The sequence below is a fragment of the Trachurus japonicus genome, chromosome 13 (assembly GCF_045865225.1).
Source record: "Trachurus japonicus isolate A0001 chromosome 13, Traja_1.0".
NCBI classification, from domain to species: domain Eukaryota; kingdom Metazoa; phylum Chordata; class Actinopteri; order Carangiformes; family Carangidae; genus Trachurus; species Trachurus japonicus.
In genome coordinates this window covers 28248153-28268108 of record NC_140919.1, presented here as the reverse complement: position 1 = coordinate 28268108, position 19956 = coordinate 28248153, and the positions used below count along the sequence as shown (strand labels likewise).

At 41.2% G+C, this 19956-nt stretch overlaps 1 protein-coding gene across 4 annotated transcripts in view; it reads left to right on the top strand.

The window, feature by feature from the left end:
- The window catches only part of sptbn4b (spectrin, beta, non-erythrocytic 4b), an 81234-nt gene that overhangs the window by 22206 nt on the left and 39072 nt on the right, over positions 1-19956 (top strand). For all 4 annotated transcript variants that reach the window (XM_085795721.1, XM_085795719.1, XM_085795723.1 and 1 more), the window contains 17 exons: positions 1027-1139; positions 1364-1551; positions 2575-2692; positions 3009-3167; positions 3530-3832; positions 4106-4256; positions 4793-4929; positions 5994-6143; positions 6495-6863; positions 6982-7196; positions 7298-7435; positions 11366-11606; positions 11718-11876; positions 12544-12674; positions 13735-13960; positions 16489-16691; positions 17809-17899. In XM_085795721.1, coding sequence (XP_085651847.1) covers positions 1027-1139; positions 1364-1551; positions 2575-2692; positions 3009-3167; positions 3530-3832; positions 4106-4256; positions 4793-4929; positions 5994-6143; positions 6495-6863; positions 6982-7196; positions 7298-7435; positions 11366-11606; positions 11718-11876; positions 12544-12674; positions 13735-13960; positions 16489-16691; positions 17809-17899 — 3092 coding nt within the window. The remainder of the gene's footprint in view (positions 1-1026; positions 1140-1363; positions 1552-2574; positions 2693-3008; positions 3168-3529; positions 3833-4105; positions 4257-4792; positions 4930-5993; positions 6144-6494; positions 6864-6981; positions 7197-7297; positions 7436-11365; positions 11607-11717; positions 11877-12543; positions 12675-13734; positions 13961-16488; positions 16692-17808; positions 17900-19956) is intronic.

Sequence of the window (19956 nt, the reverse complement as noted above, 5' to 3'; positions counted from 1 at the left end):
GAGTACATAAAGTGTAATCATTCAGAATATACCTTGGCTTCAGATTTTGCAATAACATATGAACAAAGCTCAATATAGAGGTAAAGAAAAAAAAGGAATAAAAAAGAGAATGGGAGAGAGGGGGGAAAAAAGAAAAATTGGGGAATATATTGCTAAACTTCGATTTGGAATAATATAACCTTTGTGGCACTTTAAACTGAATAAGGTGCTGCTTGGCATTGATTGAACAGGTATGAATATATTGTAGACTTCTGTCCCATTTGTCTGAAGACCCTTCTGAATCACCTTCTCTGAGTCTTCCTGCTTTTTCAAACACTCGTTCAGTTTGTCTGGACTTGCAGCGGGGTAGTCCTGCATGTGTGATTTCACAAAATCCCTGACCTAGAGAAATCTGAAAAAATTATCAGCATTCAAATAATATTTCTCTTGCAGTTCCTGGAAGGAGGCACATATTCCATTTATGTATAACTCTCCCACAATTTTTAATTCCCAGTCTTTTCCGGCAGTGTCCAAGGTAGATGCTTTGAAGGTCAGGTTGTTTGCAATTGGAAAAGGAAAGGATACATTTCTCAGTTTGATCCAAATTTTCTTATGTTTCCAGATACGGATGGCATCATGTGTTATAGGATTGTAGTTGTATATTAACCCTCTGTCACACCTTGACACATATGTTAACGTAAGGGTTTTGAAGGCGCATCAGAGGGTACATTTCTTCAGAGGTGTAGGGGATAAAATTATTGCCCCGATAGTCAAGGGTGAACAGTCCTCCCTTTCCATTTTGGATGCAGTCGGTTTGTTTGGGGGAATCATCCAACCAGAAGCTTGTCTTTTTAACACTCACTGGCTGCCCAATAGTAATAGGAGAAATTGGGTAGAGACAGTCCTTCACTTTCTTGAGATTTACTTTGTGTATCCTATGTGTCTTTTAATCCCAAATAAAGTTCTATGAATGTTATTTTATTTGTGTCAAGTAAACCAGATATTAACTCCTCTTCTATCCGCCTCTATCACATCCCTCTGCTACAGATGTGAACACAGAGAACCCAGATGAAAAATCCATCATCACCTATGTGGTTTCCTACTACCACTACTTCTCCAAGATGAAAGCTCTTATTGTAGAGGGCAAGCGGGTTGGCAAGGTAATAAGATGCTTCATATCCAGTGTACGACAGCTAACACAGTAGTTGAAATTGATCGATCTAACTAAAACACAAGCCACAATCACTCAAAATGTGCTTCAATGATAGAGATGTAAAATCATCATAGGTCTGAAGATTTCTCTGTCCCTCATTGTGTTGGTCTCTGTTTCCTTCTTCTTTCCCTTCAAATTTCCTTCAAACCATCGTCTGTCTGTATCACTCAGGTACTAGACAACTGTATCGAGGCAGAGAAAATCATCAACCGGTACGAGGCTCTGGCGTCAGACCTGCTGGACTGGATTGAAAAGACCATCGCGGTCATCAGCAACCAAAAGTTTGCCAACTCACTGACAGGAGTCCAGCAACAGCTACAGGCCTTCACCACCTACTGCACTATAGAGAAGCCGATCAAGTATGCTCTGTGATTTTCAATATAGCATCTTGATATTTTGATTTGATATTGTGTCATTTATTACCTAACATAAAACATGCATGCATACACGCACTGAAGACCATGGGGACTCGGAGAAGTGTGAAAAAACAAAAAAAAAACGTATCTGAGCTAAATGACACAATCCAAGTAGAACATACTGTACGTACAGGATGTAGTTCAAAAAGAGATGTGCTGCCAGTAGCATGATGATACCATCTCCAAAATGAACACCTTCTCATCTTTTCCAAAAGATGACTGTGATACTTATTTTAGTTTAATCTGTGGGATTTCACATCTAAAAGCAGTTAATCAAATAATGAAATCAGCAGATCATTTGCTAAATATGTTTGATAACTGATTAATCAGTCATTTGTCAAGTGTCCATTATCCTCTGGTTCTCTCTCTCTCTCTCTGAGGATTTGCTCTTTTTCTCTGTCATATACAATTATATTATTTCACATAGTTTTGAACTGTTAGTTTGACAGAACAAGATTTTTAGAAACCTCTTTTTCTTCTTTATGCACACTTACATTTACAACTCGTTTCGATTCGTACCCGTGCAGGGAAGTTACATAGCGCAGTTTCAGCCGACGCGACCCGGCTCAGGCTGCAGCGGCAGCACCATTCATCCTATTAACCATTTTTCTACCATTGCAGTGAGTCTGGAAACATTATTTTAAGGCCGAAAAACTCCGCAATGTTACTTTAAAGGGGAATCTGTTTCATTAAAGGCTCTGCACTTGTTCAGACATTGTCACCATTGTTCTGAAGCAGTAAAAAAACCACATATGTTTATACAGTCATCTCCCCCAGACTAATGGATTGCAATGACACTGGATATCTGGTTAGCAGAGAGAGCAGAGACATCGCCCCTTACCCCCAGTCGTCAGATTGCCTTGTCAGGAAGCATTCATGCTGCCTCATGTCCTTGACCCAGACCCAAAGTGATTGTTTCATATAACGAAACATTTACTTAACTACAGTTTTTTATATCTTGCTCAGGTTTCAGGAGAAGGGGAATCTCGAGGTCCTTCTCTTCACCATCCAAAGCAAACTTAGAGCCAACAACCAGAAACCCTACGTGCCTCATGATGGGAAGCTCATCTCAGACATCAACAAGGTCATACACCACTCCACCAGCAGTGTTGTATTGCTTTTATTCTATACACAGTATTGTTAGTTCAGTAATTACGATGAACTTCAGCTCGACGACAACAACCGCCAAGCTCCCCTTCTCCCTCACAGAACATACACAGCCGTTTTTGCACCTGCAGTGATAAACATAGCACACATATCACTTCTCAAGTTATTGATTGATTAAAACAGATGAAAGAGTACCTGCAGCCAGTTTTACATTTTCCATAGAAGACTGTAAGACTGTATTTGTCCATCTCATTTCAACTGTCAGATGTTTAGTTTTGTCGTTCTCTGTGCAGGCCTGGGAGAGGCTGGAGAAGGCCGAACATGAGAGGGGTGTTGCTTTGCGCAAGGAGCTGATTCGTCAGGAGAAGCTTGAGTTGCTGGCTCAGCGCTTTGACCACAAAACCACCATGAGACAAGCCTGGCTCAATGAAAACCAGAGACTTGTATCACAGGTAGGATCTTAAGACTCAACTAAAACCTCTCAGTCTGAAATGATGCTGCAGTGTGTGGCTATTTTCCCTGTACTTCAATTCATCTGACCTTTGCAACTGCAATACTCAGGGGTTACATCCACTGACGTCACAGCGGTGAATAAGCTAGATTTCTTTTTACAACAGAGAAGATGCCATGCTACATTTTGGGTGAACTGGGCATTTCCTGTTCCTGTTTTCCTCTTTTTCCCTTTAAAGTATATTAATCTGTATCTGTTATTGTATTAGTGTCAGATACATATGTATACATGTCTATGTCAAAAAGCGCACTCACACTTCTCACACTTCTTCCATTTTCTCTTTTTCCTTGTCTCTACTTTCAGGACAACTTTGGTTACGACCTTCCAGCAGTCGAGGCAGCAATGAAGAAACATGAGGCCATCGAAGCAGACATCGCGTCTTATGAAGAGCGAATTGGGGTGGTAGTGGAACTCGCAGCTGAGATGGAGGCAGAAGGATACTATGACATCCGTCGTATCTTGGCTCGTAAGGAGAACATCCTCGGACAGTGGGGTCTGCTGAAGGAGCTGGTGGCAGGAAGGAGGACCCGTCTGGAGAAGAACCTGGCCCTGCAGAAGACTTTTCAGGATATGGTCTACATGATCGACTGGATGGAGGACACACAGGTATTGAAGGGAAAGGGGTGGGAACCAGTGAGACACTCTAACTCTGTCTAACTACCGATTAGGAGTCAGAGCAACACTGAGGAAAAGTAAACTGTTCGAAGAATGAAAATTGAAAGAGAAGAAAGAGACACAGTAGAAGTCTGTGTCCATGATTTTTATCCACAAGAAGAAATAGGATTAGGAACAAGTCGAATAGTATAATAGAAATAAAATTAGTAAATGAAAATATGTCTCTGTCGTCTTCCTCTTCCTATGTCCTGTTGTCCCTCTCAGGTTCAGCTGCTGTCTAAGGACTTTGGGAAGCATCTTCTGGAGGTGGACGACCTGCTGCAGAAACACAGCCTGCAGGAAGCCGACATTGCAGTGCAGGCTGAAAGGGTCAAGACACTCAACACAGCTGCTCTTAAATTCACCACGATAGAGGGTACACACAAGCACACTGAGCTTTCATACTTTGTATATCACATAAGAGCTTCAGGGTGTGCACAGCAACACCTTTACAACATTAAAATGTAACCTTTGCAAAGCAGAAACTGGACATTTCAAGTTCAATCTTGGCTGAGACTGTCGGAGAGCTGGTCATTGAAGTAATTATTCTGTAGCAGTAGATTTGTTGGCTTGTTTTGCATTGCTCTGTACATACTTTAGAAAATCAATTTGGATGTATGAAGAGGCAACAGTTGCTTCACTGCCCTTAGTGTTTGCTATATGTCATGGACTTACTCAATTACGACAGGAATTAAGGGTTTAGTCTTTATTTTATTAAGGAGAGATGTACAAAGTATTTGACATTGACACAGAAAATACATTTATCTGCTGTGTCAAGATAGTTTTTTTTTTTTTAACTTGATGTTAGTGTATGTTTTCTTTCTTTTCTTTAAATTACTGTGATGATTGAATGAACACTGTTCCTATTATATAGTATTGTATAGTCATTAACCCCATGCTCTTGTCTCCCAGGTTACCAACCGTGTGACCCACAGGTGATCTGTAACCGGGTCAACCACGTCTCCTCCTGTCTGGAGGAGCTGAAACAACTGGCAGTTAAAAGGCGTTCTGAGCTTGAGGAGTCGAGACAACTGTGGGCATTTTTTCAGGTAGGATGGTTGGACTGGTCGTGTTAGATACAGTTCTTACTACATCTAAGATATACTTAATTACATTATCTTTTATTTTTCACTCACTGTATCGTTTAATGAGTGATTGCAATACTCTGAATGCATGAATGTAGAGAGAAACAGTTTGAAAATAAATGTCATTATCTCTGCATCTCAACTGAGCCTTTGAAACAACTGTGGCTGAACAACACGTCAAACAAAATAGTTCTCTTGTTGTTTAACCCTGCTCTTTGACGACTGAAGCCATGTCTGGCCTCGTGTTTGGATATCCAAAGTACTTCATGTTAATAGTCTCAAACTTAACCTTCAGCAGTGTGAAAACATGCTTTATTAAGATATTTTTATCCCAAGGGCTGTTTGACTTCTGTTACTTTAGCAAGTGAATGCACAAACGACAAGCCTGTATTACAATGTGGATTCATTCTATTCTTTCATTCTGACCTACAACATTATTTTTTAAGTCATGTTTACCATGTCTTATACAGTTGAGTATGGAGTGAAGGTCGAACAGAAGTGTCTAAAAGACATAATGAATTTCAAAGCACTACAGCACTCTAATCATAATGTTTTATTTGCTGTTGTTTACGTGGTTGACCTGCAGCACTGTCATGTAAGTGTGCCAGTGGAGCTCCACAAATATGAAGCTTTGTGTGATGTGTAATGAGAACAGTGGATTTCTTTGTCCGAAGACTCATTGGTTCACATTGGTGAATCACTAACGTTACTGATTCATTTCTCCTTCTGCATTTTGTGAGGCTGTCAAACACAGAGTGGGATCAGTGTAAGATGCACTTTGGGGATCACAAGAAAAGACTGCTTTATATATCTGAACTTTTTCCCAATGTCATATTATATATGATGTATCTCTGACCTGTTTTTATCTTTTCCCACTTCTCAGTCCCTGTCTCTTTAATTTACTTAATTTATTTCTTTTCAACTCTAGGTTAGCAATATCAAGCTTCCATTTTTTTCTTTTTATTAACTGTGGTTAAATGTTTAAAGGTAAAAATTAAACCTAGTTTGTCTGCCTGTTCTTCTTTTAGGAACTGGAGGAGTCGGAGGCCTGGATCAGGGAGAAGAGCTCCATCCTGGGAGCTCAGGGTTATGGGAAGGACCTGAGCAGTGTGCTGCGCTTACTACAGAAACACAAGACTCTGGCTGGAGAGCTTTTGGCTCACCGCTCACTGCTGCAGGTCTGTTTGTGTTTTTATTTTTAAGTGAGCGAATCAGCACTGATCATTAATGATTTACTGTCTGTGCTTACCCACTGTTTTGACTAGAATATTTTGAACAGTGCAAATACTGCAAGTACTGCAACTAACAATGTTTAAGCAAAGTTGACGATTAAAGAAGAAAAAATGAAGAAAGGCCTGCTGGTTTATTTGGGCTTCTCTTTTGTGACCATGTCACTTATAGCACATTGTTCCACAGTTCTACTCAAATATGCAGATTTTCGCTCAAATGTTGGCCGGTGTTCCCCCCGACTGCACGCAGTGTGAAATAATTCAACACTTGTATCCCTCCGTCCTGCCCTGTTGCCCCAGAACACCATGAAGAGAGGAAAGCAGATCCTAAGTGAGAAGAGCTTCGGCACTGCAGGGATCCAGGAGCGCATCATGGAGGTGAAGGGCGAGTGGAAACGACTGGAGGACCAGGCGGCGCAGCGTCTCGGACACTTGCAGGAGGCACTCAACTTTTTCCAGTTCTCCACGGAGACAGACGACTTAGTGGCCTGGCTGCAGGATGCTTACCGGCTGGTCTCCAGCGAAGACTTTGGCCACGACGAGTACTCCACTCAGTCACTGCTGAAGAAACACAGAGGCGTCAGCGAGGCCATCGACAAACACCGTCTACACGTGGTGGCGCTGCGGAAACACATGGTGGGACTGCCTCTGCAGTACCGTGAACAGGAGGTGGGTAGAGCGGACACAGTCAAGATGTGTTAACTTATTTGGTGAAGGTATTATGTTTGTCTTTCTAAATCTGCCCTTTTCCCCATTTTGTCCTCACACCCTCCTCTCCTCTCTGCAGGAGGTGCAGGTGCGTATGGCGGAGGTGGAGCAGCTGTACACGGAGGTGGCTGAGGTGGCCGTGCTCAGACAGCAGTGGCTGCACGACGCCCTCGCTGTCTACCGCATGTTCAGTGAGGTCAACGCCTGCGAGCTGTGGATTGATGAGAAGGAGCAGTGGCTGGACAAGATGGAGATCCCTGAAAGGCTGGAGGATGTGGAGGTGGTGGCACACAGGTGAGGAGGAGGGTGAAGGATTAGTGTTTTTTTTTGTTTGTTTGTTTTTAATTTATTCATAACTGAGGAGTGATCTAATTGGCTCACTGCCATTGTTGTAGGTTTGAAAGTCTGGACCAGGAAATGAACAGCCTGATGGGAAGGATCCTGGATGTGAATCAGATAGTTCAGCAGCTCCTGGATGGAGGTCATCCATCTTCTACAGAGGTCAGAGGTTGTCAGGACCACCTCAACTCCAGGTACCAGAATAAAACATTCCTCCCAACATCCACAGCTGAGCCATGCCACTACAACCCCACACTTAAGCGTTGTAGTGGCATGGCAGTATACTGCTATAGAAATACTTGAAATAAAGAATAAAGAAATGCTATCGCTACATGACATTACACTCTACTGTGAAACACATCACTGCCACTGGCATATTACAAGGGCAGTTGATTGCAGTAGTAGAAATAAACCAGATTTAACAACACAGTGAGGAGGTAGGTAGGGAGGTTATCACAAGGTGTTAATCTACAATGTCTACAATTGTTCAGAGAAGACACTGTCAGAGGAGTGGTGACCAGGGTGTGAGGAGTCTCTTCTGATCCCTGCCTGTGAAGATGGCTTGAGTGGATATCACTCAGGTTTGAGAGTGTCAAACTGACAATCCATTCAGCCATCTTCACTATTCAGCGAGGTACTTCCTCTCACAGTGCAGTCAGTAATATAGCAGACTGTACAGCAGGATGCCAAGACACTGTCTAATGTGCAGTGGTAGGAACTCAGCAGGGCTTTCTGGGGGAGCTTATTGTGCCTCAGGGCCCTCAAGAAGAGAAGGTGCTGCTGTGTTCACACTTTAGGTCAGGTCCCGAATATGTGGACACCAAGGCACCAGCTCATTAGTGTCATGTGTTTTCTTGTTGAAGAGGCATTGTCTTTCAGCAGATACTGGGGACAATATCTGGACCTCCTCTTTGTAGCCAGTTTTCTCATTTGTGATCAGGTCCACAATGGTTGTGTTGTCTAGATTTCCTTAGGGTGTTGGAGGCCAGTTATAGCTGCATAGGGAGATGAGGGGTGAGAGGACAGGTGACGAAGGTGGAGGGGAGGATAATGACTTTAAGAGATGGAAGAGATGTGGAGAGTAATGGAAGTTTGTATGGCTGTGTAGTTTTTTAGGGGAATTCATCATCCAGAAACACAACGTTTCACATTGTTTTTGTTAACAGTGTCGTGGTCTGCCCGGAAGGGACACTTTCTTTTGAATATTTTTAGAGACATCATGTTTGGACTTTTGTCTTATGCTCCTGCTCTGTGTATCAGTGCAACCAGTGTTTGGGTTTAATATTTTTTTGTTTTTTTGAGTATTTACAGTGTCTCCTTCTGCTTGTTGTTCTTGGACTTTGGTTTCCTGATCTGGGTTTGATTTTTTCTTTGTTTAATAGATCACTGAACTCCACCAGCTCAGTTTTTTTCTGTCTGCAGTACTTTGACCTTGAAATTGCGATCACTGAGATACTTACTGATTTTTCTTGAATTATCACTGCATACATAACATTTGTTGTCTTCTTAGCAAGATGCTAAACTCAAACCTGCCCTCTGATCTACATGGACTTACATCCATCTATTCATTCATTGATTGTACAGCTTGTCTATGGGAAGTGCCTAAGATTTCATATAATATAGCAGTACAAACCTCTTCTGTGCATCCACTGCACCAGTCTCTTTCTCTCTCTGTTTGGCTGACATGTTAATCGATGGCAGCCATGCGACTGGATTGGCTTCTTTATCCACCTCGTATGTCATATTCACTGACCACTGTTACATCTGCCAGCAGTATTCACGAAGACTGGGTGTCAATGAATCCTACGACCTTGGCACATGGAGTTGGTCTCATGGCGACCATCTGTGCCGGCTGCCTCAGTCAAGACGAGGCCAGCTGAGAGCGCTTGTCCCAAAAATACAAATAAACAAAGACAATAAATACTCATGTCTTCTTTTAGGCTTCTCTCTTTTGAATAAAAAATCAGTTTCAGTTTTATTAACTATTTAATATTATAATGTCTTCACTGGCCTTAGAGTGGTATTTGAGTACCGCATTAGGTTTAGTATGTACATTCTTTTTAACTTATGTGAAACAGCTGAAAACTTCAAAGCAACAAAATCTTTCCACAAATCCAAACCTACTGGGAAATAACCATATTTACCACTTATTCATATTTACCCAGCTACAGTTTTCCAAAGCTGTAGCTTTGTAATCTATTCTGTTGTCTATTTATGACAGTCAATATGTTGCTCCACTTGTTTACTGTATTTAGTGTATTATAACTATCTAGGTTTAGGCAATGAATATAAGGTGCCATTGATTTTTGTGCATTTAGAGATGAAAACGTTATTATGAAAATATTCCTACATTTTAACAATTAGACAAAAAAAATATATATACAAATACAAATACATACATTTTTGACATTATTAACACACCCTCTGTTATTGGCCTTTGGCCTGACCCATAGTTGGAATAAGCACATCTGTCCATATTTAAGCACTTGAAAAATATCCCTTTAAGGTGCACCTTGAGCAAACAAAATGTGTGCGATTAATTTGCTAGTATTCATGATTGACTATGGACACTTGTGGGATTAATCGTGATTAAATATTTGAACCAACTGAGAGCCCTAGTAAAGACATAAAAACAAACTGTGCTGTGTGTAAACTCAGTTTGCCTCCTTGTATACGTTCATACACAGCTTGTGTTTCACTGTTGTGGAGTAGAGACCGTGGCCTTCATTCACACCTAAACTCACCATCACTACTGCTCTGATCTCTAAGACGTCTTTTGCAGCTCTGAGGTCAGTGTCACCAAGCTGTTTTCCTTCCTGCCCGCTGAGCGTCCTGTCTGCCTCTCAGTGACTCTGCCATTACCTCATTACAGTCACAAGGATCTCAGTGTGTGGGCTTCAGTGCGTGTGTGTGAGTGCGTTTCTTGGCTGAATGGGTGTGTATTGAGACCTGCTGGTCTGGAGCAGGATCAGGAGAACATATTGTATGACGGTATGGTAAGCAGACAGAGGCCTGGGCTGAAACCACAGCAGAGCACGGAGCAAACAGAATCAACTGTCCCAGATAAATCGCAACGGTTCATATCAGGTCATCATAACAGCGAGTTTTAATAGAAATGCAGCTTGTCTCTTCTCAAGGTGAGGACTTGCGTCAAGGGCAATGTAAGCCAAGCAAACCATCAATATGCAAATAGAACCGTTGTCATTTTACTAAATTCATGTTTAAGCAGTGACATCTCACATTTCATCTCAAAAAGTAACATTTCTCGAACATGGTTGGTTTCATAGTCCGCGCTAGACCCTGCATCGCAAGAGAATGAGATATAAGTCTGAGCTGGTATTTTTCAGCTGATGTTTTTTCTTTCTTTCTTATGAAAGATCTGCTTCTTTACATGTCTGCTTCATTTTCTTTTAGTGTGTATCACTATATGATGCTGTTTTAAGTGTCCTTAACTTAAAGCAGAAGTAAGTGGTCCGGTCGTTTTCGCTAATGCTGCGTTCCAGGCAGACTTTTGAAATCGTAAATTACAGCTTCAAGTCACAACTTACGACTTTGTAGCGTTTCAGGCAACCCACTCCTGTTTTTCCGACCTGTTTTACCGGTGAAAGTCACTATAACGGCCACTCGTAACTTCCGACCGGTGAACTCGTACCAGATCGAACTGGTACGACTTCACGGTCGGAAAAATACGAGTTTCCTTGAACGCACCATAACAGTCCTCGTCCCTACGTCGCCACATTCACGGCATTCCTTGGCTGCACACACAGCCCTGCATGCCGTTCTCTCTCCTCATTGGATAAAAACTGTAGGATACGATAAATGTTTTCTCCTCGGCTCAGAGCAGAGCAGAGTGACTGACAGACCCGTGTTTCAGACCAAACACTCTATGTAAGTGATTGCTGTCAGAAGATATAACTATTTAAGACTTATATTAACACAAATATATCACTTACTTCTGCTTTAATTATTCAAACTATAATGTATTCTTAAAACTTTGTTACTTAATCCTGCAGACGAGAACTGGAGGTGCATTTTTTTCTCACTACATCAGAGCTGTCGTCACCGTTACACATTTCTACTACTTGAACTGTTTCTCTATCTTGTCTGTCCCCACATCACACCAGGTGGAACAGCATTGTGGAGCTGGTGGAGATGAAGAAAGATCAGCTGGACTCAATGTTACGTCTTCAAAACTACCTGCTGGAGTGTGCGGAGATCAAGTCCCAGATCCAGGACAAGAGAAAAGCCATCGATGCCACACAGTACGTCGGCAGCGATCTCGGAGGTGTCCTGGCTCTGCAGAGACGCCTTTCCACCATGGAGGGAGCGCTGACTGTCCTAGAGCCCAAACTACTGCATCTGCAGGTAGGTAGCTGCCATCTATTGCTCTAAAAAAAAGTAAGAAACCACGTAAGATACAAACTGTAACACTAAAGGCTTGAATCACCATAATGCTGTCTTTGTTTGGTGATGAAGGAAGAGGCAGAGCATCTGGCCACCGTTCACACGGGTCGGGCCATCGAGATTCTGGTGCCGTTCGACGGCATCAGTGTGGAGTGGGAGGAGCTGAAACGCACCCTGCAGGGCTGTGAGGACTCACTGATGGTGGCGAGCAGGCTTCAAAGCTTCATACAGGTACATGGAAACAGTCCACACATCAGGAAGGGATGTATCACTGATTCCCACTTATCAATAGGAACTCCAACAGCATGTGTTTGACTGTACAGATTACCGTGCCCCTTACCTTTCTGTGATACTGCTCCTTAACTGACGTAAACAATAATTTTAAAAACCCCTCATCAGAATACTGTTTCAAGCCAAATGAAACTTCAAACCTCAATTATTAGTCACTTGGGTCAAACATTTGACACTGTTAGGACATTGGGTATGAATTAGTATTTAAAATATTTAAATATAAAATAATAATTCGATTTTCTTTCACATAAAAACAAAGACATTTATGCGTCTGTTTTGAGAAAGGCTCCCTTCCTAATGAGTAGAGACGACAGATTGAAAATGGGGATGGAGACACAGATTTGTTAGGAAATAAATTTCTCTCTGCTGTAAGATAAGCAGTAGTCTTGATTCAATTTGTAATCTGGACACATACTATGATCTACCTTTGATTTCACCTTGAAGAAGACAAAGTGCTTTTCTACACAGAAACCTTTTGAAAACTGTATGTGGTTATAATGTGCGCAAGAAGTCACATTATTTTTTATTTGTGTCAGGCTGCACACATGTCTGTGTTGTACGGTAACAGTAAATGTAGTTAATCATGTTCGTTTCTCCATCCTATTAGGACCTGGACTCGTTCCTTACCTGGTTGGTCCAGACACAGACATCTGCTGCTTCAGACCAGCTGCCCAACGACCTGGAGGAGGCCGAGAAACTCATCAACAAACATGCAGCCCTGAAGGAGGAGATAGGACGGTGGGTTACTGAAAGATAACACATGCCTTTATCTTGGTTTGGATGTTTTTTAATTTGAAAAATGGTCTTCTTAATGGCTTAATGGTTGACTTCCAATCTGTGAGTTGTGTGTTGCTCCCGCAAGCTAAGTATTTGTCCAGTTTAAAAGCATTTTAGCCTCTTGCACCCCGTACAAAACACTGGCTGAATTAAAGCTCTCTTAACTGCACGAAGAATCTCAGTCATCGGGCATGTCATTTTAAAGATTTTACCCCCTCTCACCTAAGGAAGTCATGAACTCTGTTGGGCCCAGTGTTCTCTCTCATAATGAATACCTCTTTAGTGAACGGCCATGTCCCTACCTGCTTTAGAAATGCAATCATTCACCAACCCTGTTATCAAAAAAGAAAAGCTGGATCCATCTGTTCCCGGTAATGCCATCCAATATCAAAACTTTCAATATAATTAAAAGTCCTGTAAAAAGTCTCTCAACTCATCTCCTACCTTGACAGTTACAGCATCTGGGACACATTTCAATCAGGTTTTATTAAACCCCATAGCACAGAATCTGCCCTGCTGAGGGTAACAAATTACTTACTAACATCTTTAGACTCAGGATGTTATGGCACTCTGATCCTGTTCTCAGTGGCATTTGATATGGTGGATGCCTCCATCCTCTTGGACCAGCTAGACTGTTGTTGGCATTCAGGGACTGGCCCTCTCAGTGGTTTGCCTCCTACCCCCAAGGCTGCTCAGCCTCTGTCCAAAAGGGCAATGTGTCCTCCTCCTCTCCTGTCTCCTTTGGTGTTCCACAAGGATCAATTTCAGGCCCTATTTTATTTTCACTTAACATGCTTCCATCCTCTATCTTAAGGAAACACAATATATCTTATCACTGTTATGTTTCTCTATCTCCTTCTATACTCTCTTGTTGTTCATGTTTTGTGCAAAACTGTAAAGCACTTTGGTCGACGTTTGTTGTTTTTAAATGTGCTCTATAAATATAGCTAACTTGACATGACTTAAAAAAACCATGCCAGGTGTTCAGTAAATGACTGAGTGGGTGTCATTGTTCGTGTAGGTATGAAGAGGACTACGAGCGGCTGCAGGCCATGAACGAGCTGCTAGAGTCTGAGGAGGCTCCCCTCCCCCAGGCCGCCTTGCAGCAGTGGCTCCAGAAGCTCGATGTGGGCTGGAACAAACTACTGGAGATGTGGGAGAGCAGGAGAGAGGTTCTGGTCCAGGCTCACATTTTTCATCTGTTCCTTCGGGACGTTAAACAGGCCGAGTCCTTCCTCAATAACCAGGTGAGACAAAGACTCAGTATTTTCAAAGGAGTGTCTCCAGGCAGCTCTCTCTGGTTACCCTAGTGGCAATGCTTTAAGATAGCAACATCTGTTTTCTCTTACCATGTATTCTCACCATCGACCCTCTTTTATTTGCCCCAATGTCATTGCATCATTCAGATTCAGATTCAGAATTACTTTATCAATCTGCCAAAGTAATTTTAACAATAGGAAAGTTCTGATAAAGAGAAACGCAAGATGCAAGATTTGCATCTTAATTAAACAGCTTCGGAGTAATTGTGATGGTTGAATGACTTGTTACGGGGAGAATGGAGGGCCTCTGCCTTCCACCTAGGATCTCAGGTCGAAAACCGAAAACCAACCATGCAAGCTCCGACCCGGTGTCCCAGATGTTGTTTATGAAAAACCCACGGACTGCTATATGGCACTACGACGCAAACACGCCTGGTAATCTGTAATCTCTAATCTTAAAACAGAAAGGGGAGGAGTAGCAAGCTGTGAGTTTTTACGACAGTGAAAATATGCACTCCAGAACTGTAGGGGAAGCTCCATAGAGAAGAAAGCAACCAAAATAGCGAAAAAGTGACCAGACTTGCATAGTTCCCCTTTTAAATGATGTTTGACAACGAGACTAGAGCAGCTGCTATGTGCAACATGTACGATGTGCTTTTAGGTTGCTGTTTTTATATTGCAGCTTTTAGGTAATGTTTGTCCGAGCTTGTCTGACTGCGGGAGACACAAATCAACTTCTCTGTGGCTATTTTAACCGCTTCATCTTCTTCTGATGGTGGCAGACCAGAGGAAGTCAGTAGAGGAAAAAGCTCAAATAGAGCTGTCACTTAAGTACATGTCAGTTTATATATATATGTACATAAAGTATACGTTTGTACATACAGTATATGTACTGTTTTTATATAAACACTTCCCTGTTTTATGTAATGCTATGGCTGATAAGTGAATGTGTAAATGTATATGCATGCTGTATAAATGTGCAGACACTGTATACATATACACATATACACCGGCTGTGTAACATCCCAGTGTCTGCATGAACACATTCCCTGTGCACAGGCTTAATGATGCCTTCTGACTGCAGCAGAGAAGCACAGAAAATCAGCTGGACTGGGTGTGGTCAGCTTATATCTCTGCCAACGAGAGGAAAGAAGCAAGGGTGTGTGTGTGTGTGTGTGTGTGAGAGCAGGTGTCTTTCTGCAGAGTGTCTATGTGATATTACAGCAGGAGCTGTTAGGTAGCAGCTTCTAGTAATTCTAGATCTACATGAAGAGTAGGGGGAGGCAGCCCTCTGATTCTCGAGTCTGTCTATATATGGGTCTTCATGTTTACAATATACAGCAGGATGATACTTCATACTTTTGTGTAAATTATAGGTCCATCTTGTTGGTTAAACTTGTAGTTTGGTATCGAAGCTTGCAAAGGTCATACCTTGTATCTTAACTGGATTTAAATAATGCAGGAGCATCATAATAGAATATATTTCTTCACAGTGTTGCGGTTATTTTGATTTTAGTGGCATGAATGAGTAGCAATATGAATTAAGTGCAGCTTTTAAAGTGATATCCCATTGAATTGTTATGCTATGAATATGAGCTTGGTAGCTTAAGCAGTGATTGGCACAGATGGGAATTAATGAAATCAATCTTTATGTTATAGACAGTTTTCAACGTCTTTAAAACTAGAACGGGACTACACTGAAAGATGATTATCTCTTTTTTTTCTATATTCAATAAATTCCCAAAGTCTTTGGGATAGCAGTCTTTGGAATATCATTTTTGTCATGTGTTATGTTGTTGACATATATGATCTAGCCTGAGCCATGTGGTACAGAATAAGAGTTGGTATAACAGGCACAGAGGTTTGTTTTTCTCATCTGAAATGTCACAGGCAGACCTGCCCCTGACTCGCAGGCACGTGTGTGTGTGTGTGTGTGTGTGTGTGTGTGTGTGTCTCTCTCTTTGCTAACAGATCTTTACCAGGGTCCAGCTCTCCTTATTAGCCTGGTGGGGGTAGGGTTTCAGGCTTATTTAGAGAAGAGCATTTCTTCTTCAATAAGTATCAAAGACGATCCAGGCCAAAGATCTTTGTCTGCCTCTTACTGTTGTTTCTGCCTCAGTTCAATTTATTTTCTGTGTCCAGGGGCCCCATTCATTGTAAGAATATGGTTTGTTCTTATAATGTTTTGTTCAAATTTTTATCTGATGATAGTCAATCATATTTATTTTAGTCTAATAAGTAGCAAAACGTTGTTTTAGAAAATCCCAACTTTGCAGCCTTCTTAAAACCTTGTTGAAAAAGTTGAAAATGTCCAAAATGCTAAAATAATCAGTTTACTGTCACGTTTGAAACCCTACCACTGTGAAACTAATAAAGGGCTCTCTCATCTTCCATATGACAGAGAGAAGGAGCAAATCTTGTCAACCAAGAAGCTGAAACAAAGAAATGTTTGGCAGTTTGGATTAAAAACAGATGATTAACAGTATATCCTCACTACTTGCATCCCTATCTTCCAGGAATCGGCCCTTGCCCATGTGGAGCTGCCCACCACGGTGGAGACGGTTGAAGCGGCCATAAAGAAACACAAGGACTTCACCACAACCATGGAGCTGAACCTGCACAGGATCAAAGCTGTGATTGAGGCTGGAGAGAGTCTGATCAGCCAGAGCAACATCTACTCTGACCGCATCAAGGAACGCATCGACACCCTCGCCAACAGGTACTACATAAACACATGACAACAAAAGGAGGGAAATGAGTTGGATTAAAGCCTCAAAGCCTGAAGTGGATGGTGAATGTTTAGCAGTTAATCACCTTTACTGCATCGAAAATGATTGAAAACCATAAAAAAAATTGACACATTGACATTTTCCTCCTGCTTTGTGAAGTTTTTCATGGACACATTTGCTAAGTGCAAGCAAATGGCAGAAATTATGCCATAAATAATTTAACAAATAATTTAATAAATAATAACTAAAAAGAAATATATATACACTATATATATATACACACTATAATAATAATGTTTTCACAATAAAACATGCAGTTTTAACATAGAAAAACAAATGATTTTAGTGTACTGTGATGGATTATTGTCTCCTGTGTAAATGGAAAAGCAGTAAGAAGTCTGTTTTTCTTTTCACACCCTCAGTAGCTTCAAATCTTGGATAGCTTTGTTTAAGATTGAACTCTTCCAAAAGTTTCAGGTTCCAGGTCACCACACTGGTTTTGTTCTGCTCTCTGTCTGCACACTGTCCTAGCTGTACGCTGAGCTGATTATAACACACAAAGATCTGAGCAGCTGTCCAAACGCAAGATGACAATAATAAAAAAGAATGGCAATTTATAAAGACCCAAAACACTGAGCACAGAGCCCAGTCTGTTTGGTCCAGAACTGACACCTGACCATGAAATCTATGTGATAGCTGAGGTGGTGCTTGTGTGCGTACATGCGTGTGTGTGCGTGTGGGGGTTGGGTTTTTTTTCTATGTGTGACAACAATAGCAATGTGGTGAACCATATGGTTTTTAGATTTAATTTACATGAATTATCTCAGTCGATTTTTATTTTTCCTCCAAGGGGACAAATAAAGGCAGATTGTTTTTATGTATCATAGTCTGATTCCATAAAAATGATTTGACAATTATTACATTTACAAGGTTTGGCTCAATAAACATCTACTGTGTCTTAACTTGAGAAAGAAATTTTAGATCACAGCAACCCAGATTCTTATGTTAGCCAACATAATGATTAGTGTATAACTGATTTTTGTGATTTTTTTAAGTATGAAGACAAAATACTATACTAATACTACAGCCTGTCCATCATTCTTTTAGGGGAAACCAAAACAGAGAGCTGGCCCAGCAGTGGTTGGATAAACTAAATGACCAGTGGGAACTTCAGAGATTTCTTCAGGACTGTCATGAGGTAGGAGGTTTCTGCAGTTCAGCCTTTTTGTGCTTGGTGTGGTGTGCCCATTAGGTCCTTAGTTGCCAGGTGATCTACTCGATCCCAGCCTTCATCAGGTCGTCCAGTTGTCCTGATGAGAGCAAAACTTCTCACTGGTGTCTGTAGGAATGTTCAAGGTCTTATACCCCATTCTTGTTTTTGTTGGAATGAAATTATCCCCTCTGTCAGCTTTTGTGACAGCTCTGTACCATGGTTACAACCAGTGTTGGGCAGTAACACATTATTTAGTAGCGCATTACTGTAATTTGATTACTTTTAAAGGGGTAATGTGCTCGTTATGATTTCTAAAATAGTAATTACATTATAGTTACAACTATACGTTACCATTACCAGTCTCTCAGCTCCTCTCGCCCATCCTGGGATATACAGTACAGTGTCGGCCCGCTCTGCCTGACCTCGGTGGTCCTGCTGTGCCACAGTCACTTTATGCTCCAGCCCGGTCTCTCCGCTGCTCTCACCCACACTTGAGTACCCGTCCTGGGCTACACAGTGTCGGCCGGCTCTGTTGTCCTGCAAGAGGTTGTTCTGTTTTATGTTTTATTTTGTTGTTGTTGTTTTGTTTTTTTTTAGGGAATGGAGTAACTAGTAATGTAACTATTTACTTTTGAAATAGAGTAATCAGAACTATAACATGATTACTTTGAAAAGGAATAATCCATAATCAGTAATTGAATTACTTTTCCAGATTTAATTTGCCCAACACCGGTTATAAAACACCTTCAGCACATCACTGGCTGGTGTTAATGTAAACACCTCACAGCTGCAAGTCATTAAGACTCGTTATTGATGGGTAAATCATGTTTTAACCCAACTTTATCAACACAAGAAACACTTTGAAATACTTTGTTAACTTTCTAACTGTAACTTTCAAGATTTTAAGTTATATAAATCCTTACTGTACATGAGTGTATAATAACATACTAATGTAACATATAAACTGTAAATATACATATGCATATTAGTACAATCAGTGTAATAAGGATATATGTTTTCAATTTTATTTTTATATTAGTCCATTCTTTGCCCCTTTAAGTCAAAGCTCCACTCTGACACCAGTTATGTACATACCAAAAATGCACAGTAGTTTGAGTACAGTGCTTACAATACAGTACATCCCACACCTCATGCATGTCCAGTTGTGTTGGTCACCTCTCTGCTGCCTTCTGCAGTTTTTGCTCTCTCACCCTGCAGAGACACAGGCTTCTTTCTGGGCCAAAACCTTGTTTAGTTTCAGCAACTTTCTCTCTTTGGCTCTACTGAATAATTCAGCAGTGCAGCTCCTCATCACTAATTCAAAGGAGGAAGAGTGTATCTCACTGTGTATATATGTATGTGTGTGTGTGTGTGTGTGTGTGTGTGTGTGTGTGTGTGTGTGTCAGTCATCTTTCTTTTTGCTTGTATGTGGTATGCGTGTCTGTAGAAGTACAGTATGCATGAGGAGCCCCCCCCCCCCGATCGTGTGTGTGTGTGTGTGTGTGTGTGTGTGTGTGTGTGTGTGTGTGTGTGTAGCCTACAGTAGGCGAGTGACACTGCGTCAGTCTGTAGGAACCTGAGCTCTGAGCTGGCAGGGTGTGTTCCTCTCCTCGTGTTTCATACATCTCACTACTGCTCCCTGTCCACTCAACAGCACATATACACCGACCTTTACACAATTACATATGTTTGTTTATACTTATTGTTCTCGTTTTTATGGGTAGATTTCTGACATATCTTTGTAGAAAGCAGTGTTCACTACTGCCCCATAAAAAGTGAGGATAAAGGGAATTTAGATAAAAATGAAACCATTAGAGTGACAACAATGGTATCTATAGACCACTGCTTTTTTATACTTTTTTAATACTGTACTCAGAAAAGCAAAATAGAACCTCTTTTTATTTTTTCTGTTTGTGTTTTTATTTATGTTATGATTTTTTGATATTGTGTATTTTATGATTTACTTGGTTCAGCTATTTATTGCTAACACTGGCGGTACAGTGAGGCTTAACAGTCACATGGGTTCTCAGTTTATTTCGTAA